The sequence below is a fragment of the Mchenga conophoros genome, linkage group LG20 (assembly GCF_057382185.1).
Source record: "Mchenga conophoros isolate Kocher_MC1m ecotype Shallow Benthic linkage group LG20, M_conophoros_male_GT1.1, whole genome shotgun sequence".
Taxonomy (NCBI): domain Eukaryota; kingdom Metazoa; phylum Chordata; class Actinopteri; order Cichliformes; family Cichlidae; genus Mchenga; species Mchenga conophoros.
The window spans coordinates 31,921,296-31,946,003 of record NC_140545.1 but is presented as its reverse complement, the minus strand read 5'-3'; the positions used below and the strand labels follow the sequence as shown (position 1 = coordinate 31,946,003).

The 24,708-nt window shown below is 38.0% G+C and overlaps 1 protein-coding gene and 1 pseudogene across 7 annotated transcripts; both read right to left on the bottom strand.

The window, feature by feature from the left end:
- Window positions 1–1,090: 1,090 nt before the first annotated feature.
- Window positions 1,091–13,981, bottom strand: LOC146551178 (membrane cofactor protein-like). 6 transcript variants are annotated; one of them, XM_085261094.1, is made up of 13 exons: window positions 13,829–13,981; window positions 13,018–13,116; window positions 12,696–12,884; window positions 12,430–12,529; window positions 11,822–11,895; window positions 11,551–11,730; window positions 11,247–11,426; window positions 8,308–8,382; window positions 7,779–7,958; window positions 5,822–5,869; window positions 4,031–4,103; window positions 2,319–2,384; window positions 1,091–2,106 (listed from the first exon to the last, which is right to left on the bottom strand). In XM_085261094.1, exons 2-12 carry the CDS (start codon window positions 13,076–13,078, stop codon window positions 2,327–2,329), a joined length of 1,218 nt encoding a protein of 405 aa, XP_085117220.1. In that variant the 5' UTR covers window positions 13,079–13,116; window positions 13,829–13,981; the 3' UTR covers window positions 1,091–2,106; window positions 2,319–2,326. The 6 variants fall into 6 exon arrangements, with proteins under 6 accessions (XP_085117220.1, XP_085117219.1, XP_085117218.1 ...); XM_085261093.1 differs by having other exon boundaries at window positions 1,091–2,027; XM_085261092.1 differs by having other exon boundaries at window positions 1,091–2,384.
- Window positions 13,982–14,544: 563 nt separating this feature from the next.
- Window positions 14,545–19,676, bottom strand: LOC146551177 (membrane cofactor protein-like; annotated as a pseudogene). The gene is made up of 5 exons (XR_014890286.1): window positions 19,620–19,676; window positions 19,010–19,110; window positions 18,707–18,903; window positions 16,864–17,164; window positions 14,545–16,735 (listed from the first exon to the last, which is right to left on the bottom strand). The product of XR_014890286.1 is annotated as a membrane cofactor protein-like (transcript).
- Between the last annotated feature and the right edge of the window lie 5,032 nt (window positions 19,677–24,708).

Sequence of the window (24,708 nt, the reverse complement as noted above, 5' to 3'; positions counted from 1 at the left end):
ACAACATTGGAACTCTAGAGTAGTGGTGTGCAATACTGCATATTTTGGTATCGATCCAATACCAAGTAAACAAGGGTCAGGGGACGCAGTGGATGCATCATTGAATTCCTAAATCTCAATTAATTTTCATGACCTTAACTGTTTTTTGTGATGTTTCTTTTTTTTATTGTTAAATAGTTAAAATCCAGGACATAATTAGGATGTTTATAATTAAATAGAAAATACTTTTCTCATTTGTTAAACCACTTAAAACTGACGTATTATCCAAAGTATACAAGAGGCACCTTGAGGTGAAACTCAAGAGATCAAAACCAGTGTAGTACCAACACATAAGACAAAATTGGTATTTTTCTTTCAATAGGCAGCCTGTCACAGGAAAAAAAAAAGTTCACATTTCAGTTTTATCTGTGGAACATACCAGAGCTAACACAGTTTGACTGGTGGAAAAAAAGCATTTCTGCCCCAACAACGTGATATATCAATATACCCTTAAACAACTGAAGAATTGGAGGACCAAAAAAAGGGTCAGGCCTCTGCTGTTCATTGACGAGCCATCGTCTCAGTGCAATGGTGGCAGTCAGGAAGCCATTCTGTGTGAGGAACACTAAATTACACAAGAACTCAACTGAAAATCACTAACAAAAGGTCTAATACAGTGATGAATCCAAATTTAGATATTTGGTTCATATTGTTATTGATGTGTATAAAGGTGGTTAATAGAGAGGTAGAGTGACTGCAAGTCATTTGTAAAACAGGGTGGAGGCTTTGTCATAATTTGGAGCTGCATTTCATTGAGTGGTGTGGAAAACTGATAAAATTCTGAACCCAAAGTATCATCACATTATGTTCCACCATGCAATAAAAGCTCTTCAAAAAGCACAGACTGAATACATGTTGTATTTCCAAGCATACTTGAATGTTTAGATTTTAAAAATGCAACATATGAAAAAATTAGTGGCGGTTCAATACTTTTGTATCGTTGAGTAGCAACAATCTACTTATTTAGAATTTATTAATCCATTTATAAATCTGTAAAAGCGTGTGTGTGTGTGTACATTAACATTATCAAGAGGAGCTTAGCACACAGCAATGTTGTCATTGATTTTATTATAAATTTTGTTCCAACTTAAAAATCAGATTCTTTTATTTTAATAATAAATATTAAGCAAGGCAATTGAGCTAATACTCAAAATATTCATCTTCATGTCCTGAACAGCAAGTAGTCAAAAGACAATTTAAAAAACAAAACAAAAAGACATAAAATACAAGTTTATGACTTTTTTTTTCCCTCCCCCTTGTCAATGAAACCTTGAAACTCAATCCCAAAAAGTTGTTTCTGTTCATCGTAGCATGTCCAGTGGGAGAAACATTTCATTCACTTCTTCAGTCCCAGCTGACTTTAGGTTTGTAAGATCTGGGAAACCTGCAGTCAGTTGAGACTAAAGACGAGTCCAGATGAACCGAAACAACTTTTTGGGATTTCCTTTCCTGGATGATTGAAGTGTCTTCACATATCCTCAAACTTACATTGGCAAATTAAAAAAAACAAACAAAAAAAAAAAAAAAAAAAAACAAGGTGCTGACATTATTTAAGACTAAACACTGCAGGCAGGTTTGGAAACCCAACAACTGGGTTAACATTTATGAAATTCACAAGAGTAGTTACAGACATTGTGTGCCAATTTTGCTCATTTTAGACCATCTGTAAATGAGCTACAATAGTCAAGCTGTGTTCCTTTACTACAGTGCAACAGATAAATTCAACATAGAATTGAAGCTTCTCTGCTAAATATTTATCAGTTTCTTTGTTATGATCAGAAAACAAAAAGCCACTCGAAGCATAACATGTCCCAATCCACTGATGTTTCTTGGTCTTCGGAATCCAATTTTAAGAGAGGTGCTCAGAAACTTCGGGCAAATGCATGTACACAGAGGGCATGTACATTCAAAGACTGGTCCTTTGGCATTCTTCTTAGGAAGCGGTTTTCACAGCAAGTAGTTGTGGAATATCCAGGCTGTCATGCTTACTGAAAAAATAAATAAAATTCAGTAAAAAAATAAGAGTAATTATATACTTTTTTGAAAAGTCTAAAACCCCCAGCAAACCTGTAGAGAAAGGGGAAAAAAATGTTTGAGTACTAAAACAGTTGTTTCACAAGTTCAGCCAAGGTAGAAAAAGAAAAAAAGACCATCACTGAACATACATTATGGACATGAGTGAAATTATATGACGTGTATATCTACATTATCACATTAATCTCGTTTTTGTTTGTTTTACTTAAATTAGCTCAAGTGTTCTTCAAGATCCATCATCTTACCGAGAGTGCTACAGTACTTCCTCTCCAACATTTGTAGCATCTTTGTCAGTATTGCCTCTTCGAGCGCTGTAATCCAGTAATGACTGGTCAACATTATTGATTATGTACAACAGGCAAACAGAAAGCTACATGGAATGAAGAAGTCCACAGAAACCACCACATGCCTACATACCACTCATCCACAAGGACCACCCCACACAAGCAGCACCCGTGCCGGCAGCTACTCTTTCACCTCTTATAGTCAAAACAGCCAAATTTGTTTGATGAGATACAAAATATTACCTGTTCATTCCTGTCAGCAGATAAATAAATTTTTATCAATAACAACCCATTTGGCTTTTTTTAAAGACTCAAATTAAAGCTAAAATAAAAAGTGAATTAATATCAATGTTCCAAAATGTAATTAAAATCTTTCATGCAACTAAAGAGATTACAATATACTATGTAAACAATGCCTACATACTATTTGGGCTCTTTATATTTCTCTTATAAATACAAAGAGTGATAAGATTGTGCAGCAGGATATAATTATGCCACCACCAAATGCTCCCTTGTCACATTTATTTAAAAAACAACAACAAAAAAAAAAAAACCAAAAACATCCACAACATTTACTGACTAACAATCTCCTCATTTTTACAAGTTCATGGCAGACATTATGGATCCTAAAAGCAAATTGAACGCTGTGCATCCCCAATACATGATAAATATTTGAATACAACTTCATATGAAGTATTGCATTTCCCCCAAAAATAAGTGTTTAAGTTCCTACTATGCCCCATTTCAATGCAAAGAGAGACTACTGTGTTTTGATGTCAGCACTATTTGAGCAAGGTCTTTCCTCCACTATAGATTTCACTATATGTATGCGTGTCTACTTCACCTCCTGATACCCTTTGCCAAGTCCCTTTCTACCACACATTTCTACCGCCCGCCCACACGCACGTGCGCACACACGCACACACAGCAGAGACTGGCAAAATGATGACATCATTACTTAACTGAAAGACTTATTCAGTTTCAGTAAATATATAATATGAGAATACCTACAAGTAGTAATCTATGTAAAATGACAAGGCAGTACTAAATAAAACTCCACTGTTGACACCACTTCCACTTCTTCACCCTCCCAAGCAATCAAGGAGAAACACCTAAGTGTAAGACTGAAGTCCACAACAGGAAAGCCACCGAATTTCATACAACACTTCTCTGGAAATGTGTCACTGGTATGACACACACACTTCCTATTTTACAGATAAATTTAGTCAATAAAAAGTTTTCTTCTCTTTAAAATATTACAAATCAGATGTATTTCTTTGACCATATTCACAGCCTTAAAATTTAAGAATTAGCTGTGGTACATAAGCCATAAGCTAATGCAAATGAAACAAAATTCCTGTCATGGCATTCACAGCAGTGAATCAACATGTATAAAATATTGTATGTAACAACACAATTTAAACCACTACTCACCTCATCATTCAATATTTTAAAACACTACATGCTACATAAAATGACACTGTAGTAGAGAAATTCATTATCCAGGAAGCCTTACAAAAAGCACAAAGTTTCAGCATGCAACACTAAGATTATAGAAAGCTTGGATAGAAAGAAAAGCTGGAAAACTAATGGGTAGCCTGAGAAGCAAACAACACAAAGGACAAAGCTTTTTCGAGGGTTAGTCAGCAAAGTTTAATAAAACACAATTTTACCGCTTTCCCTTTTTGCTGTTTTTCTTGTACCACATAAAGCCTCCAAAGCCGCCGGCCAGGGCTCCGATGGCAACTTTTATGGGGGAGAGGGGGGGAAATTAATGCGAAAATAAAAAATTGAAGAAAATAAAAAAATAAAAATAAAAAAAAAGCTTATTGACTGGACAACCTATTAGATGTCAGTATGGCCACAAAAGTAAGTAATAATTAAACAAGAATATGGGAGACTGCTACGCTGATGATACAATTTTAAAGGAGGATAATCCTGGCAAAATATTTGAGTAGTATTTAACAAAAGAAGGGGCAAAACAAAATCAGACCAGGCAAATAGTCTTCAAGTGAGAAGACAGTCAATGAAACAAACCAAGTTAAAGAATTCTCGTTATTTTTTTTTATTTTTTTAAAGAGAGACTATATTCTTCTGTTATTTCCAATTTTACTGAAATATGAGCCACTTTGGACTGTGCAGAACATATTATAGTTGTTAACGCAAGTAATAGGCCACTAGTGTGGCATAACTACAGTTATTATAAATCACATTAGTGCAGAACCACACTGGTTTACAGAGCTATCATCCGTTTTTACTTTAAAACTTTTGCGTCTTGTTTAACTTTCCATTTGCTGCAGCTGCAGGACATCCTACACTTAATGGTTTACCACCATTGTATATCTGGTCTTTAAGTGATGACATGATGAATCCTGCTTCCGTTCCCAAAGTAGTCTGCATTTAATAAGGCTGTGGTGTTTTTAACATGTTCTAATGCTTTGTATCTTGTTCTATTTAATCCCAACCCCCTAAAAACAGTCAGTGATCACTGTTGGCTTCTCTCAGTTTTTATTATCGCTAATCATTTTAAAGTTCAGTTTTTAAACCCTTACGATTTAACTACAGCCCAGCCCATGCAGCAGTATATTAATGACTAACCTCGTATTATGAATGGATTATCTCTGTGGTTCTCCTGACAGACGTTTGGTCCGTTTACAGTATCCTGCCGTCCGAGTGCATTTGCCCCTAACCATTGGGAACCCTCACATTAACTTTTATCGAGTGGAGAAAAAGTCCTCCGTTCATTAGCATTCGCCCTCCAGCTTTACTGTTTATTTTATGCTAACATAGCTGTGTAGTCCTAGCAATCACATAGCACATCATTATATACAGCTAGCCAAACTTCAGTAACTTTCCATCTTCATTTATGTCGGAAGTGATAACAGAGCTGTACGTTTGAATTTGTTTCATAAATCTCTCAGTCAGAACATGGTATATTATATTTAGATGGAAGCTAGCAAGCTCACTCCCTGCTAACTTCTAACTCTGTTAAATATCAAAAATTATGTTTTCACGGATGCCTGGGTGTTAAACTTAATTGTTACACCTGGCAGAGCAGCCACAGTGATCATTTAATTACAGATGAAAGAATTTAGATCAGATTCCAGAGCCCAGACATGGCTAATGACGTCAGACTTAAAGACCGGATTGATAACACTATATAATAATTAGTGTAACCAACAAGTTGACCCAATGGCCAACCAATATTTTATATTTTTTTTTTTAATGTACAGTCAAGGTAAATAAAAGCGAACAAACAAAAAACCCTAATATTAAATAAAAGAAAGGAAAAAAAAGACTATATTACATTAAAGTACTGCCATTTAATACTTATTACGGGTATGTTCTGAATGTGTATCATAAAAAATATGATAAGCATGCTGAAATATAAACATGATCTTTTTGGGTCAACCTCATGTTTTTACATTCATGATCTACTATAAAAAGATGAATTTCAAACTTACCCACAATGCCAATGACTAAACCTTTAGAACTGCCATTTCCATTGTCCACTGGAGGTTAAGGTAAAAAAAGACAAAGACCAATTAAAACCAAAGGAAGAGACAGCAAAATTCCTAAACTGATTATACAACTGACCCATGAGCACACTGAAAAATCTCTTTCAATCCCTGTGAACTGCATCCTTCTGGTTCATCAAAAGTATACTTTAAAATTGTTTCTTTAAATTTTTTATTACATCTACAGTGGGGCAAAAAAGTATTTAATCAGCCACCGATTGTCAGTAATTTGCACCAGAGGTACACTTCAACTGTGAGAGACAGAATGTGAAAAAAAAAAAAAAAAAAAAAAAAAAAATCCATGAATCCACATGGTAGGATTTGTAAAGAATTTATTCGTAAATTAGGGTGGAAAATAAGTATTTGGTCAATAACAAAAATACAACTCAATACTTTGTAACATAACCTTTGTTGGCAATAACAGAGGTCAAACGTTTACTATAGGTCTTTACCAGGTTTGCACACACAGTAGCTGGTATTTTGGCCCATTCCTCCATGCAGATCTTCTCGAGAGCAGTGATGTTTTGGGGCTGTCGCCGAGCAACACGGACTTTCAACTCCCGCCACAGATTTTCTATGGGGTTGAGGTCTGGAGACTGGCTAGGCCACTCCAGGACTTTCAAATGCTTCTTACGGAGCCACTCCTTTGTTGCCCGGGCGGTGTGTTTTGGATCATTGTCATGTTGGAAGACCCAGCCTCGTTTCATCTTCAAAGTTCTCACTGATGGAAGGAGGTTTTGGCTCAAAATCTCGCGATACATGGCCCCATTCATTCTGTCCTTAACACGGATCAGTCGTCCTGTCCCCTTTGCAGAAAAACAGCCCCATAGCATGATGTTTCCACCCCCATGCTTCACAGTAGGTATGGTGTTCTTGGGATGCAACTCAGTATTCTTCGTCCTCCAAACACGACGAGTTGAGTTTATACCAAAAAGTTCTACTTTGGTTTCATCTGACCACATGACATTCTCCCAATCCTCTGCTGTATCATCCATGTGCTCTCTGGCAAACTTCAGACGGGCCTGGACATGCACTGGCTTCAGCAGCGGAACACGTCTGGCACTGCGGGATTTGATTCCCTGCCGTTGTAGTGTGTTACTGATGGTGACCTTTGTTACTTTGGTCCCAGCTCTCTGCAGCTCATTCACCAGGTCCCCCCGTGTGGTTCTGGGATCTTTGCTCACCGTTCTCATGATCATTTCGACCCCACGGGATGAGATCTTGCGTGGAGCCCCAGATCGAGGGAGATTATCAGTGGTCTTGTATGTCTTCCATTTTCTGATGATTGCTCCCACAGTTGATTTTTTCACACCAAGCTGCTTGCCTATTGTAGATTCACTCTTCCCAGTCTGGTGCAGGTCTACAATACTTTTCCTGGTGTCCTTCGAAAGCTCTTTGGTCTTGGCCATGGCGGAGTTTGGAGTCTGACTGTTTGAGGCTGTGGACAGGTGTCTTTTATACAGATGATGAGTTCAAACAGGTGCCATTCATACAGGTAACGAGTGGGGGACAGAAAAGCTTCTTACAGAAGATGTTACAGGTCTGTGAGAGCCAGAGATTTTCCTTGTTTGAGGTGACCAAATACTTATTTTCCACCCTGATTTACGAATAAATTCTTTACAAATCCTACCATGTGAATTCATGGATTTTTTTTCACATTCTGTCTCTCATAGTTGAAGTGTACCTCTGGTGCAAATTACTGACCTCTGTCATCATTTTAAGTGGGGGAACTTGCACAATCGGTGGCTGACTAAATACTTTTTTGCCCCACTGTACTTTCAGGATATGAAACTGACATTGAGAACACACACACACACACACACACACACACTTTTTTTTACCATGTAGAGTATTATATGATAAAGCTGAAAACATAAATGTTTATAATTAACAACTGACTTACGTGTACATTCTGGAATTCCTGGTGACCACAGACCATTATTTTCACATGTCTGGGTATCTGGTCCATTTAGCTTGTATCCAGATGAGCAGCCGAGAGTCACTTTAACCCCATGTCTATATGGAGGTTGAGGGCTCACAGTCACCTCAGCACTTCTCTTTCGGGGATCTTCACATCCTTGAACTGTTGACAATATAGCAGTTTATGCACATTTCCAAAAAAACATGTTCAAACAATGTCAAGATATTGGGAACACATGGAAACTGCTGCAAAGTTTGAGAAATAAACAGAATAATCTATGTCAACAGATTTACATTAAAAAAAAAAAATGGTTTGGAGACAAAGCAAGAGAAGCAAAGGTAAGATGGTTTGTATTATGATCTGCTGTGGAAACTTATAAGGCATAAAGCAGGGTTTGGCAATAGTAGTCCCAGAACTTCATGCGCTCTTTGCAGAAATTAAATACCCAACCTAGCTAAAAGGGAGGAAAGCTGGATTTTGAGAACTTTACGAGCTTTAAATTGAACTGTACCTGTTGGTTTCTTTGGGGTAGAAGGGTTAGTAGTGGTTGTAGTGGTAGTTGTTGTGGTAGTTGTTGTGGGGTTTGCTGCAGGAACAAAAAGTCAGTCAGCAGGGATGTGTAAAATCCCAACTAGAGATGTAACTATTTGACTGGGACATCGGTCTGATCCTCACTCAAAAGCCTGGAATAGTTTTTGATTGCATATCTGCGACAACAAGCTGATCAATTGCCAAACTACAGTTTGGCAATTTTTAGGCTATTGCTAAAGATCATTCAGTTTAAGTCTGCATTGTTTACAGCAGCAGCGTGTTGATGTTCTAGGAGGACAGCTAGGTAGCTAAAACAACACAATGGAAACATGCAAGCAACCGCAGCTTTATAGATATTTCAAGCTTGACATGACAAGACCTTGTGTTTGTAGGAAGTAAAACTATTCCTAACCAAGTGAGTTAAAAGTTCCAATGAAATCAATGCTTTCCCTGTTTGGACTCTCAAACACATCAGATAAACTGATATGCCATTTATTATAAATACAGCAATAAATTAAAAGAGGCTTAGGATTAAGAATCAAATACTAAAAACATTTACTGGGCAGATTTTATTTCACAAAATTACAGAAGCAATGTTTAACCTGAACTGGATGTTCCCTTATAGATAAGAATGGTTCCTGGTGTTGTCCCCAAAGTGACAAATACAGCTTTTTAAATAGGGTTGGATATCGATTTCAATTTCTATAACTGATTTGATTCTGATTCGCAAGGTTCTGATTTGATTCAATTTTGACACAGTCAGAAATATTATACTTCTGATCATTTATCATTACATATCCATACTTTTATATCTCTGTATAAAAACAAAACTGACACTTATGAGATTTCATCAGAGGTGTAAGCATCAAAGCAGATGCCTTTGTGTTAAAGTAACAGAGGATAAAACACAAAAATATGAAGGAGATTTTCCTGGCCTGGCACTTCATAGCAGATAACCTCCTTAAAAATATTCTGCAGTAGATCAAAAACGGAAGAAAACCATGAATCAGCAGATTAACATTACCTGATGCTGCTGAATTGAAGCAGAGCAAAGTTACAGAGGTTTTATTAAAAATACTGGTACGTGTTTTACGATTTGGCATCATTTGTAAAAGTTTACATTTCGTCAGTATTGAAGAACAGAAATTAGGCTCTCTTGTTGGAGGTAATTTTTGAAAAACAAAAGACAGCGGCCAGCAGCACTGTACACAACAGTAGACAAGTGCGTAATAAGCCAGCAAAAAACTGGAGAAAACAGATTTTTGATGGGAAACTGGTCTTAAAGTACACAAGGAGAGAGAGCTGTGCAGTAAGTGTGATTTTATCATGGTGGAAGCAAAACAGCAAAAGTAAGAGAGAATTCATGATGATGTTTTTCAAACATGAAACGTCGTTTGGATCTTCTTTTGCTGCTGGTTGAGTTAAGTTTTACCTGCCCTCATTTGTTGTTTTAACTGTTTGTCAGTTGTTGAAATAATTTTGTGAGCTTTAACCTGAGATTCTGGCATTTCTGAAAAAATAAATTTATATTTAAAAATTGATTCAGTGAATAGATATCACATTATTCAAACTTAAATTATTTTGAAAAGGGAAAATCTTTTTTTTTTTTTTTTTTAAATCCAACCCTACTTTTTAATTCAAAGCTAGTATTGGACACACTTAATAGAGGGAGCACTCATCATGCTTTTACCAGTTGAGATCTGATACAGAGTAACTCTAGGTATTTGGTGAGATAGGTATTAGGGGTGCAACGATACACAAAATTCACGGTTCGGTTCGATACTTTGGTGTCGCGGTTCGATATTTTTTCGATACAAAAAAAATGTTCATGCCTTTTTAATTTGTCATTTACTAAATTTTCACGGCACATTCTGCACCACATCTCTGTGCTTTCATCATTTGTTTGAAGCCAGCTCACCTCCTGCAACTACTGTCGAGCGCAGATCCACTGAGCGCTCAACACAGACAGCACCGTCAGAAGGAAAGTTGATAAAATAAATTTAATATTTTGTATTGTTCGATACATATGCGTACCGAACCGAAAGCACTGTATTGAACGGTTCAATATATATCTCCATCTTTTTTTTTTGTGTGTGTCAAACCAAACCAATGTCCCTCTGGCTCTTAATTCATATGATACCAAACAGAGCGTAAAAACAATCGAGCAAAACAGTCCGATCTTCTCAGTTCACTTTCAGCAACTTTGCACTTTGAAAGCATACAAAGAAAAGCAATTGGTGAAGCTGGCATGATATGCCTCTAAACTGCTGTGGCTTTGATTAGGTGATCATCCTTCATGCTATAATAGTTCTGCCACTAGATGCCAATTGAACCAATATCCACAAATCAGATCAGTGCATCCCTAGTAAATCATGTGGTCATTACCCAAAGCCAGGGTATCAGTTACAAACTGGAAAAGTTGAATAAAATTTTCCCAACAGGAACAGTTCATGCATAATATTAGCTTTATGTATGTTACTGATTATTTCTTTTAAAAAATGCTGAGCAATGATCTGAAATGGAAAGAATAATCTTTCGTAAATGCTTTAATTTAATCATGTAACTGGATATTTTCTTTACATTATTGAAATATAATAATGCAAGAAATCAAGAGTTAGCTGCCAAAATCCATGCATTGAATGAATGAGGAAAAGAAAGACAGCACAAGTCAGCAAGCTCCAGCTTTGAGCAGGTAACTAAAAGCTTGAATTATAACACCTTGCAACCAACATGTTTTGCTAGCATATGACGAGATTCAAAAGAAACCTCATAGGAGAGGTAAACTGCCATTCAGCATTTATCAAAAATGATCATTAGGAGGAGTTATGCTCAGAATTGCAGGTGAAGTTGCACTTAGAGCAAAGAGATGATCCGATTGAACTCAGTACATGCAAATAGATATTTTAATTTTTGACTTACGAATACACCGAGGAAGTCCAGGCGACCACTGACTATTTAGCTCACACATCACAGTCGCGGATCCAATCATTTTGTATCCAGTGTTACACTGTAATGTGACTGTAGACGAGTATCCATATGGAGGCCGAGCACCGCTACTCCACTGTCCAAACGAAATCTCTGGTTCCCCACATTCAACCTCTACAGGGAAAGAAAGACATTAGTGCAGTTGTCAAAAATGATCTTTCCATAATATGTATTAGCCTAATTTATACTACACAAGAAAAACAAAACAAATTATTGAAAAAAAATTCAAAACACTTACTGATACATTTTGGAGGCTCAGGCTTGAATGTTCCATCATCCGAACAATCCAACTGTCTTGATCCATTACGTGTATAGCCGCTTTTACAGGTGTACACTATAACGTCTTTATATTCATAGAGTTCTTTAATTGGAGTGAAAGTGCCATCCTGTACAACAGGTGGTGATTCACATTGTGTCACTGGAAAATAAAAATACAAATCTATCAGAATGAAAACAAGCAGTGAGCTTTTAATCAGGGGTGTGACTTGTGTTACGACAAGACAACCAACCTTCACAAACAGGCAACCTGCCCATCCACCCTTGGATTCCACAAGTGAGTTCTCCTCCACCAACTGGCATATGACTGATTCGAGGGGAAAAGGTTGGTTTAGAGATTTGATTTCACATGACACAGAACAGCAAGTTTTTGTTTTTTTAAGACACGGAATTGCAACATTTTAGTGATTTAATATGCTACTACTAAATTCAATCTAAAAACTAATTATCTAAACACTGTTTATTAGAGCTAGCATTGTATTTTGGGAGCATTTGGGAGCAGGCTGAGGGTCGCAGATGCCAACAGACTCAATAAACTAATCCGTAAGGCCAGCAATGTTGTGGGGATGGAGCTGGACTCCCTCAAGGTGGTGTCGGAGAGGCGGATGCTGTCCAAGATAAAGACAATGTTGGATAACACCTCCCACCCACTCCATGACATGCTGGTCAGTCACAGGAGCACGTTCAGTGAGAGACTGAGATTACCAAAAAGCATATATATAGTACTATTCTTAGTTAGCATATTGTCTGTCTTGTCTTAATGTTGGTTTATAATGGAGCACTGTAACAAAAAATAATTTCCCCCAGGGATCAATAAAGTATTCTGATTCTGATTACTAACCCGGGGTTACAAATGAGCACTGCTTTATCACCAAATTCAGACCCAGGACGATATTCAATCTGTCCATTTTCAACTTCCCCCACAGGGCCACAGTTCCTCCCTGAAACAAGAAAAAGAAGGTTATATTGGAACTTGTTTTTATAACATTATGTGTAATCTCAACAAATATAGTCTACTATTTATGTAACATGTTTATGTGCTTAAACTGGCTGTGAAATGCAGCTGCAATAAGGAATTTGAATATCAAATCAAGTTTTAATATTCACGTTGGCATTTCAACCCCAGAGAGCTCCAACTTCCAGCAGTACAAGTAATACGTGGGGACCCTCCTGCAGACTCATATCCAGTGTTACAGGCAAAAGTAACTGTGGTCCCATCTGGAAAACTAGTTAGAAGAATGTCATTGCCCTTTAAATCCATATTTTCTCCTTTAGGAGGTCTGGGACAGTTTTGAGCTGTACATGGGAAAAGAAAAAAAGAAAAAACATACAGACAAAAAAGAGAGAACATAATTTTAAGAACAGGGTAACCCAAGAAAAACACCATGCTGTGTTTACCGTGTCTCAAGCTAATCCGGACTGCACTCACCTTGAGCAGTAATTGCCAGAAAGCCAAGACTGCTCAGCAGAAGGAATGCAGTAATACCCATGACAGATCTGACAGGTTAACTAAAACCAAGAGCCCTTTCTGGTACAAAACAAAGGCAAACACAAGAAAGACAATCAGAGATATTACTTGGTCATGATAGCTGGTACTAACAAGGCTCTCCATTGAATCAGGTCTGTCACTGCTAACACATTAACTAGCGGAAGGTAGCAGGTGCAAACATTCGGTCTTCGGTAATGTTTATATATTTCGCTAAACCAAAACCTTAACAGTAACCAAGTTTAGGTTTTAAAAATGAAATATTTGAAAATACTGCCTCCCCTCTCCCTTTGTCGCGGCAGAAAACAAACCTAAAGTCTTTCCATATTATACAACTTGAAGGCCACGATAGCTTCGGCTGGCCGATCAACATTTGTTAAACTAAATGACAGGTAGGTACGGGGAAAAAAATGGCCGTGAATTCTCGCAGGTCACGTATGCTACTCTCGGTCTTCCTGGAGCCAAAGATACCGTGAGTGGTAACACAGCACATTAATAATCGCGTAATTTAGCTTACAGGGGGTTAAGAAGATGTCACTGAAAGATTAAAAAAAATGCTGATTCCATCTGAATGTCTGCAATTTGGTCAAAATCCATAAACTGTTAAATCGCCTTCGGCTGCGTTAGCTAGCTAATTGTTAGCTAACTTAGCAGCAACGACGGATAAATACAATAATATAGCACTGTTATGGGGTCGACGCTTTGTTTTTGTTTTTTCGGTTGTTACGGACGGTTAAAACAAACGACACCATACCTTACGTCTGAACGCCAACAATGATGACCGCTAACAGTCCTGCTCTGAAAGGTTATTTCGGGTTTCTGCTTGTTTTAATGTGGGCTGCGTCTCCTTCTCGGAAGTAGGCGCGGTCAAACAGTGACGTGCTTGTTCTTCAGAAAGTCTTAGCCTTAGATTACAGCTCGCGTACTTCATAATAATGAAATAAACGAAAGAAACAAAGCTCTTAAGTTTGTGTGGATTCACATAAAACGAGTGTAGTACTTGTAGTGCTACCAATAAGCCAAATGAGGGTTGTTGTACTTCCATCCATTTTACTTAGTAAATGTAGCACCAGGAAGAAAAACTAAATTAGTTGAAACCGCTGTATTTCTGAAATTAGTCTGTATGCTATAACCGTTTTTTTGTTTTTTGTTCTGTCTTTTCTGAACATAATACGCACAAGTTTATGAGCCCCACCCACCATAAACCCAACACTTCCTTATTACTCTGTTGTTCCATACTTCACATAAATATGCAGTTTTCCCTTCTTAAAGCAGTATTAATAGGACACAGCACGAGACCTGTATATAAAAAGACACATACACCTTTAAGACAATATGAAAGTGCAGGCTGTTCTTTACTGTCCTTGAAAAGCTTTGGCCCTCTTTTGTAAGCCATGCATACTACTTGTGACATACTTGTGAAAACATTTTGTGTTGTAAATTACAGTGCCCAATACATTCAAACAGGGTGACGCATTACAAAACAGGGCGGACTGAATCAATGTGAGGAAATAAACTTCCTGCTGTACTTTGGTCTGTTTATTCACCATTCACAATTCCTGCTTTTTCCAAATGTTTTTCCAAACATTCCTTTAAATGACATCAACCACACTTGAAAAAAAAATACAAAAACTTCAGAGGATTATTTTATTTATTTATTTACATTTGTTTTTACATTTAAAACAACCTACAGAAGAGAAAGTGCAACTCGTACTAAACTGTCTGGAATCAAATGTATTTAAATACAAACTTTAATCATAAGTGTAAATGGACATTTAAACTTACAAATTAACTTAATACCTCCTTACAAATTAACTTAATACTTTAAATGTGTCTTTCACATGTCAGGTCATTTTTGTATGACCTCCACATGACCCCTGTTCACAATTACTTGGCAAGCACGCAGAGATTCAAATTTATTTAATGGATTTATCCTGAAGTTTAAAACTGAGACTTAAAAAAGAGTGATTTCATATTAACATGAAACCAGGTGATTATAAGCAAAAAGAAATGTTCAAAAACTTGTGGAAACTGTTTATCAAATAGTGTTTTCTAAACATAAAAGTGAACATTATATGATCATTCACATGCAGCAATGTGAAATCAAATTAAAACAAAATATGATGACTTTTGTGACACTCCACGTAGCCAAACCTTTTATATCATATTGTATATCTGGGTACACGGGCCTTTCTTAACTTATCCAGATCTTCCCTGAAATAAGACCACAGACAGGAGGAGACCATTATTCAGTCATATCGAATCACAGGATTTTCACATTCACAGAATGGAAATTACTAGAATTGTCCAAAATTATCTCTATATTATGCTAGCAACCTCCTGAGGTATTTAATACAAATTTTAACAACAATTGAGAAGTGAAGCTACATATACTTAAGCAATTTTAATTCATAACATGTGTATACATTAAGGAAGTCCAGGTGACCAGTAACGTTTTTATGTCACGGTAAGGTTTGCATTGATTATGTATCCAGGTTCACACTTTAACATTGCTGACGACAACTATATCTTCAGAGGTTAAAAATCCTCATTCTATTCATCATTTGGACTCTTCATATTCAACTTGTGGGAAACAAAAAGGAAACTGTATATCAATACAGTTATCCAAAATGACCTTATCTATCATTAACCAGGAGACTGGTCCAATTGAGGCTATAAAGGCAAAGTTGGAATTTAAAAATACATATTAAATTCACATACACATTGTAGTAATTGCACACCTTTAATACCAAATCATCTACAGAGAAAATTAAATGATATGATTAGATATGCTTAGAGAGGCACGTCAGTTTTAGCTATATATTTTGTGTAATATGCTGAGATAATTAGAATTAGAGCTATTTGTATTTATTAGAGCAATTTTGTTATATTTTATAACCTTGTAATATGCTGTATTATTTCACTTAGTTTAGTTAGTTACTGTACTTAGAGTCTTGGAGCAACTTTGACTACATAATTTCTGCTTTGAAAGCAATGTTTAAGCCAAACCTGATGTTTGCTTATAAATAAAAAGAATGGTTCCTGGTGTTGTCCCTACAGTGAGAAAAACAGTTTTTAATTCAAAGCTAGCACTGGACATGCACTCAAAAAAACGCTGAGTAATGATCTATGTAAATATGGTAAAAATCTTCTGTTGTCAGTTCTTTAATTTAATGCTGTAATTCAATAAGTGTCTTTACATTACTGAAATATAATGATGCAAGAAATAAAATATTAGCTGCCAAGATCCATGCATATATTCATGCTCATAGTAGAGGTAAAGTGCCATTCAGCAATACTCTCCACTTTTTGCTGAAAATCACTGGCCAGGACCCCGTAGTCTTCATTTACCTGCCTTTTTTGCACTTTTCATAAATATGCAGCAGGAGGACTTAGGCTCAGAATTGGGGTTGAAGTTGCACTTAGAGCAAAGAGATCATGCTTGAGCTCAGCACTTACAAATAATTATTTTAATTTTTGACTTACGAATACACTGAGGAAGTCCAGGTGACCACTGACCATTTAGCTCACACGTCACAGTAGCGGATCCAATCATTGTGTATCCAGCGTTACACTGTAATGTGACTGTAGACAAGTATCCATATGGAGGTCGAGCTACTCAACTGTCCAAATGAAATCTCTGGATCTTCACATTCAACCTCTGCAGGGAAAGAAAGTAGACATTGGTGCAGTTGTCAAAAATGACCTTTTCCACAGTATGTATTAGCCTAATTTATACTACACAAGAAAAAACAAAATAAGTTATTGAAAATAACTCAAGACACTTACTGATACATTTTGGAGGCTCAGGTTTGAATGTTCCATCATCCGAACAATACGACTGTCGTGATCCAACAACTGTATAATCCTTTTTACAGGTGTAATCTATAACATCATTATATTCATAGAGATCTTTATTTGGACTGAAAGAGCCATCTTGTACTACAGGGGGTGATTCACATTGTGTCACTGGAAAATAAAAATACAAATCTATCAGAATGAAAACAAGCAGTGAGCTTTTAATCAGGGGTGTGACTTGTATTACTTTTTTTTTTTTTTTTTTTGCCTGTCCCGTTTGGCTCTTTTGCCATCAGAATTGTTGTCTAAAGGCAAAGAAAGATGCCCAACGGACTTACTTTACCAAATTGACCATCCCAGCCTTGCCGTAATGGTCCATTTGATTCACCTTTTATTGTTTATTTTATTTTCACTTACTGAATATGGGACAGACTTGACTGGGGGAAAGAAGGGGAGAAAGAAAGAGGGAAAGAGAAACAGCTGAGAAGAGGGACGGGGGAGAAGGGCAAAGACAAAAACCAACAGAACGGGCAGAGAAAAAAAATGCATATATCAATCACCTGGATCACCTGCTGAGAAAGAAAAAAGAAAACAAGCAGAAGAGAACAAGAGTAATAGAATAAACAACATCACAATGATATATGGGAATATGACAGTAAATACTAAATGTTAAACATTATTGTGCAGCACATAAGATCAACAGAACACAGTGTGCTTTGAGGTAGGAGCCAAAAAGGGTGTAGTTTGTGGGTGTGATCACCCGTGTGTACACCTGTGAGCATGGACGCGCTTGTTTTTTTTTTTTTTAAAGGTTCCTTCATGTAATGATCTGCTAGAGGGTGTGGGGGGGCCACAGCCCCGTCCTCCAGGGCATGAAGCAGGTATGGAGGAGATCAAAACTCCAGACATCCAGAGGCCCCCAGAACACAAGAGACCAAGGAAGACCAACAGAGGGGCAGCTGCGCCACTGTCCCAGAAAGAGCTGAGGAGAGTCCCAGATGAGGGCTCACTCAGCAGCCGCGGAGCAGAAGCCAGGGGGAGTTGCAGTGACGCGCCCGTGAGCTCCGCCGGCAGCCAGCCGCGCCTGAGTGACCGAGCCCCAGGCCGAGAGGCCGGGGGCACCCCACCTCCGAAGTGGCCCGAGCGAGCCCCAGGCTCCAGGCCCCGATAAGCGGCCGCCAAGGAGTGAGCCGGTGTGTACCTGGACGCCCATCCCCGGACACAAAGAACCACCAACGCACCGATGTCTGAGGGAGTCCGCCACTGGCAGGGAAGTGGTGGTAGGGGGAGATAGGCCTCCAAACCTTGGAGGGCCTAAGATGTCTCCAGAGAGGTGGCGCCTGACACCCAACCTGACATATAGACACAGAAATACAGGCACACACAGATACAAACATCCATTCCCACCCTCATGCTCTCATATGCACTTACTCCACACTCAACCAATGTGGAGACAGACATAAAGAGACGCTGTACACACGATCACACTCCCCAAGCGTACTCTACAAACCGGGTCTAGGTACCCTTGCCCCTGGAGGGGGGAACTGCACCCAGACCCAGGTGGTGTTACCCTTTTCCCTGCGTTGGGGGGAGGCAGACCGCCCCAACTCCGCAGCAGCAGGGAGGCCCCACACTCCAGACCGCAGTCGGACGGCCAACTCCTCCTCCATGTTCATGTGAGTATTTTTCTAGAGGTCGAGATTTTTTTTAAACAACAATTTTAAGAATGTTTCCAGGATGGGGAGTAAATTCTACCAGACACCCATTCTCATGTGCTTAAACTGGCTGTGAAGTACAGCTGCAATAAGGAATTTGAATTTAAAATCAATTGTTAATATTTACTTTGGCATTTCAACCCCAGAGGGCTCCAACTTCCAGCAGTACAAGTAATACGTGGGGACCCTCCTGCAGACTCATATCCAATATTACAGGCAAAAGTAACTGTGGTCCCATCTGGGAAACTAGTTAGAAGAATGTCATTGCCCTTTAAATCCATATTTTCTCCTTTAGGAGGTCTGGGACAGTTTTGAGCTGTACTTGGGAAAAGAAAGAGAGAAAGAAAAAAGATACAGACAAAAAAGAGAACAGAATTTTAAGACGAAACACCATGCTGTGTTTCTCAAGCTAATCCACTCACCTTGAGCAGTAATTGCCAAAAAGCCAAGACTGCTCAGCAGAAGGACTGCAGTAATAGCCATGACAGGATCTGACAGGTTTAACTAAAACCAAGAGTCCTTTCTGGTACAAAACAAAGGCAAACACAAGAAAGATAATTAGAGATATTACTCTGTCATGATGGCTGGTACTAACAAAGGTTCTCCATTCAAGAAGATCTGTCACTGCTAACAAATTAATTAACAGACAGGTGGGAGGTGCAAACATTCGGTCAAGTTTATATAGTTCGCTAAACCAAAACCTTAACAGTAACCAAGTTTAGGTTTTAAATATGAAATATCAGAAAATACTCGCTTCCTTTTTTCCCCTTTTGTCACAGCCGAAAACAAACCCAAAGTCTTTCCACATTTTATAACTTGAAGGCCACGATGGCACGTTCAACATATATGTTGAACTAAATGGCAATTAGGTACGGAAAATGTCTGGGAATTCTCGCAGGTCACATATCCTTGATCCAAAGATACCATGGGTGGTAAAAACAAACAAAAAAAACAACCATAAATAATAATAATAATGATAACAATAATAATAATAATAAATAGTAGTGACAGTTAAAACAGACAATACCATACCTTACGTCTGAATCGCAGTGGTGGCCGCTACCAGTTCTGTCCTGAAAGCTTATTTGGGGTTTCTGTTTGTTTTAATGTGGGTTGCGTCCCCTTCTCGGAAGCGCGGTCAAACAGTGACGTGCTTTTTCTTCAGCCAAAAGTTTCAGACTTTAGACCACGGTTTGCAAACTTTATAACATAGTAATGAAATACACGAAAGAAACAAAGCTCTTAAGTTTGTGTAGATTCACATAAAATGAGTGTATTGTAGTGGTACATATTCAACCTCAAGGAAACTATCAATGCAGTTATCCAAAATGACTTTATCTACCATTAACCAGGAGATTGGTCCAACTGAGACTATAAAGGCAAAGTTGGAATTAAAAACATATTAAATACACGTACACATTGTAGAAATTGCACACCTTTAATAGCAAATCCTCTATGGAGAAAATTAAAATGTCAATACAATTAGAGAGGCACGTCAGTTTTAGCTGGGATATTTATCATCAGAGCTGTTTGTATTTATAAGAGGCATTTTGTTATATTTTGTAACTTTGTAATATGCTGTATTATTTCACTTTGTTTAGTTAATTAATTAAGCGGAAGCGAATGGATGGATGGATAGTTAATTACTGTTCTTAGAGTTTGGAGCAACTGTAACCACATAATTTCCTCTTTGATTAACACGGGGTTTTAATTCTGATACAGATACATGTTGGTTGAACAGTCTTAAATGATAACAACCTTAATCAATTGTGTCTATATTCCTTTTTACAGATTTACTCTATAACTTTATAAAGTTTTTACACATTAAGAGAATACTGACAGGGAATATTAGAGCATATTCCTCCTATATTGGCTTATCTTCATTGGTTCCCTGTTACATCCAGAATTAAATTTAAAATACCTCTCCTCACATACAAGGTCTTATGTGATCAGACTTGATCTCATCTTACCAATAGAGAGGAGGTGTGAATGGTTCAGGTGTTATTGAAGGGAAAGATCAGGAAGGCTAAGGACAATTACAGGTGAAAGCTGGAGCGGAAACTCCAGCAGAACAGCATGATAGAGGCGTGGAGTGGCACGAGGACAGTTGCTGGATTCAGGTCATCCAGCAGCAGGGGAGCTGGGGGTGGTGTGGACAGAGCAAATAAGCTGAACGTGTTTTTCAACAGATTTGAGATTGCAACAAATGTTCACCCCCCTAATGACTTACCTGTAGTCAGCCTGCAATCCACAGCCAAGCCACTCTCTCTCCACATTGCAACACAGCCTCCCGGTAAAGTATTGAAACCCCTCCCCAAACTGTTACTTTCACTCATGACCAGATTCAGAGACAAGTCAGAAGATGTTCTCAGGCAAGTCTGCTGGACCAGACAGGGTGACTCTCCATGTCCTCAAAGCCTGTGCCACACAACTTGTGTGGGATTTGTGTGGGACTCCAGAATCTTGTGTCCTGGATTGTTTATTAGGTAGACCCAAATATGTGCATCTTCAATATTGTCAAGGTGATCAGCAACACAGGTACCATCCTCTAACTCTTTCCTCTTCACCATCTGCACCACAGACCTCAGCCCCTACACAGAGACCGCCATCTTCAGAAGTTTTCTGATGTCTCTGTGGCGGTTGGATGCATCCCTGGGGATGATGAAGCCAGGTACCGAGCTGTGGTTGACTCCTTTGTCATGTGGTGCCAGCAGAATCATCTGCAGCTCAATGTGAGAAAGGCAGGAGCCGATCACAGCTGTCTTAGGGCGAGAGGCACCAACAGAAACATGCATAATATCAAATTTACTTATGTTATTGATTTAGAAATGGGAGTGTTAAAAAATTTGAGTGTTTATCTGTGGTTATAGGGTAAAGATAATCATCTCCTTTTAATCTTTTCAGTGTGTGGTAAATAATTGAATAATTTCTTTACATTATTGAAATATAATGATACAATTAAACAAATAAAGCAAGAATTTAAGAATTAGCTTCCATGGTCCATGAATTAAATAAATGACAGACAGAAAGGAAGCACAAGCCTGCGAGCTCCAGCTTTGAGCAGTTAGTCAAAAGCTTGAATTATTACAACTTGCAACCAACATGTTTTTCTAGCATATGACGAAATATTGCAATGGAAAAATCATCTACTTCAAAAGAAACCTCGGAGTAGAGGTAAAATGACATTCAGCATTACTCTCCATTCATCTTTGTGCTGGTCAGGAACCCTTAGTCTTCCTACAGCTGCTTTTTAGCATTCAGAAATATGCAGCAGGAGGAGTTAGGCTAAGAATTGGAGGTGAAGTTGCACTTCAAGGAAAGAGATCACGATTCGAATCAGTTCAGTACATGCAAATAATTATTTTAACTTATGACTTAGGTATACACGTAAGAAGCCAAGGTGACCACTGACCATTTACCTCACACATCAAAATAGTGGTTCCATTCATTTTGTATCCAGTGTTACACTCTAATGTCACTGAAGACAGGTATCCATACTGAGTTAAAAACATAATCCTCTAGAATTCTTTAAAAATTATTTAGTAGATCCAAAAATGCTACGTCCAGATGAACAGAATAAACTTTCTGAGATTTCTGGATGATATCTGGATGATTGAGCATGCATCAAAACATAAATGCTCACCAGGTCCTCCAGCAGGTCTGAATTGGCCAGTGTACCTAAATTACTCCAAAACCACATTGACGACTCATCCAGGAGGTCACAAGAGAACCCCCCCCCCCCCCCCCCCAAAAAAAAAAAAATGTAAAGAACTGCAGGCCACAATTCACTCAATTAAGATCAGTGTATTTAACAATAGGAAACAGACTGAGCAAAAAGGGCATCTACGGAAAATAGACATTAATGCAGTTTTTAAAAATGCCCTTCTCCACAGTACGTACTAGCCCAATGTAGGCTACAGGGAAGAAAATGCAGAGCAAGCTATTGAAAATTATTAAAAACACCTACTGATACATTTTAGAGAGGATCAGGCTTGAATGTTCCATGTCACTGTAAAATTAAAAAGATAGCTATCAGAGTGAAAACAAACAAGTGCGCTTTAAATCAGGGGGTGTGTACTGTCAATTCCACACCAAAATGATTTTTTTTTTACAAGTGTATTGTATAACTTCTCCACAGTCACGGGATTCTTTACTTGAACTGAAAGTGTAATCGGCAACCACAACTAGTAGATTGCAAGTCGACACTGAAAACTGAAAGTTGTGTCTATTAGAACTGCAACAGACATCAAGATAAAATAAGTAATGATAAGATAATTTCTGCAGTGTCAGAGATATGAAGTCTAAAATAATCACATACCAGCTAACATAAAACGATAAAATATACAATATATGCAATTTATGTTTCATAAACACCACATATGCAGAAAGTCTAAGGATATAACTAGTGTTTTGGAAAACACATGGAGTGGGTCTGAGTATAGGATGCAGGTGCAAATGGGAGCTCACCTCACAATAGACATTCACTTTGATATAATCACCCACTGAATCATAGACTACACGGTGAACTAACATTGGTAAACTATTTACCAATGTGCTCTAAATGATTCACGTGCACTCTAGCTTTTTATTGGTCATGCTCCAGTGTTAATGGCAGGCATACAGCTATACTCACACCCATTTATTGGGATAGGAGGGATCAGCCAGCCTACATTTGGAGATGGTCTGGCTTACAACTTTACACAACTTTACACTGGACTTCACTAAAACTTCGGAGGAAACTGGTCTCACAAAACATATACGCTATGACCATTTGGATTTTTTGCAACTTAGAAATCTATTGCAGTTACTGTTTCTGACATAAAACAGTTTTATGATTAGGAAGATTTACTCATAACTATAAAGTAAATCTACTGGACCTTTGACACTTTTATAGTATTCTGTTCAAATAACAAATGAAGTCCCAGCCAAAAGTTTTGGCTGATGTAAACATTCACTTTTTATGCTTCATACACTTTGACACGTCAGATTTTATGATGATGATTGTGCAGGGTGATCAGAAGCAGCATATACATGAATTACAAGGAGCTTCTGGGTTTAGCCTAGAAGTTGATGTCCAGAATGCCACAGAGATTTGCATTTGTTTTGATAAATGGTTGATGATCCCTGTATTTTGTATTGATGTTTTATTTATTTGTCTGTGACTATGTACAAAAAACATTAATGTCTGAAAAGAAGAGATTTGTTGTACCAGATTTAGCCGATACCTACTTTCCAGCTGCAGTTCTTGAGATGGCCTTATCAATTATTCTTCAATCCCACCAGACCAAAACGGCAATGCTGGTTACTAATAGCATATTGTAAATACCCAAAGAATAAAAGTTGTTGATTTAGGACTTTAGGCCAAAATGTCAGATATTTCAAATCAATCTAAATCTGATTTTTTGGTGCTAAGGAGAGCATTTTTGTGTCTTTTTGTACATGAGTTGGTTTCCCTGTTTATTGTCTGTATGTTTTTCTCTGATAGACTGGCAATCTGTCCATTGTGCAAACAACACCTGTCATGGTCCTGGGTCGAGCGACCCAGTGTTTGAGTTTTATGTATCTTTTGTATTCATTTGTGCCCTAGATTAGTTCATCTAGTTTATTTTGAGATTGCTGTTTAGTCCTTTGTTTCTTAGTTGTTTATGTCATCTCCCCCTGTACTCAGTCTCCCTGGTTCATGCGTCATGTCTGCGTGGTTATGTTTAGTTCATGTCATGTCTAATCTCCATGTTTCCTGTTTTACTTTGAAAGTCTGTATTCAATGTCAGTATATTTAGTTTCACTTCTCCTGTCCTGCCTTTAGGTTCATGTGTGTCAGCTGTGCTTCCATGTGTGGCCACTTCCCCTGATCATCCCTTATGTGTATTTAGTCTCTGTGTTTCATGCAGTCTGTGTCGCGTCATCTGTGTTCTCACCCACCATGTTTGTATTCATAGTTTTCTGTGGCATCATAGTACCAGTTTCCCAGCTTAGTTATAGTTTAGTTTCGTCACAGTGCTTCTACCTTGTTTGGCCCCCATGTCATCAGCCAAAATAAAGGCTCGCTTTTCATTTGAACTCAGTTTCGTGTCTTCGCCTGTGTCTGCACCTGAGTCCTCCACACACTCTCCACTTGGTC

Bases quoted from the DNA above. Each gene is read 5' to 3' on its own strand.
- LOC146551178 (XM_085261092.1), bottom strand. From the start codon at position 13,078: ATGGGTATTACTGCATTCCTTCTGCTGAGCAGTCTTGGCTTTCTGGCA. The intron at 5,870-7,778 runs GTAAGTCAGTTG...CTTAACCTCCAG, and splicing joins AGGAATTCCAGAATGTACAC to TGGACAATGGAAATGGCAGT. The intron at 4,104-5,821 runs GTAAGTTTGAAA...CCCCCATAAAAG, and splicing joins TTTAGTCATTGGCATTGTGG to TTGCCATCGGAGCCCTGGCC.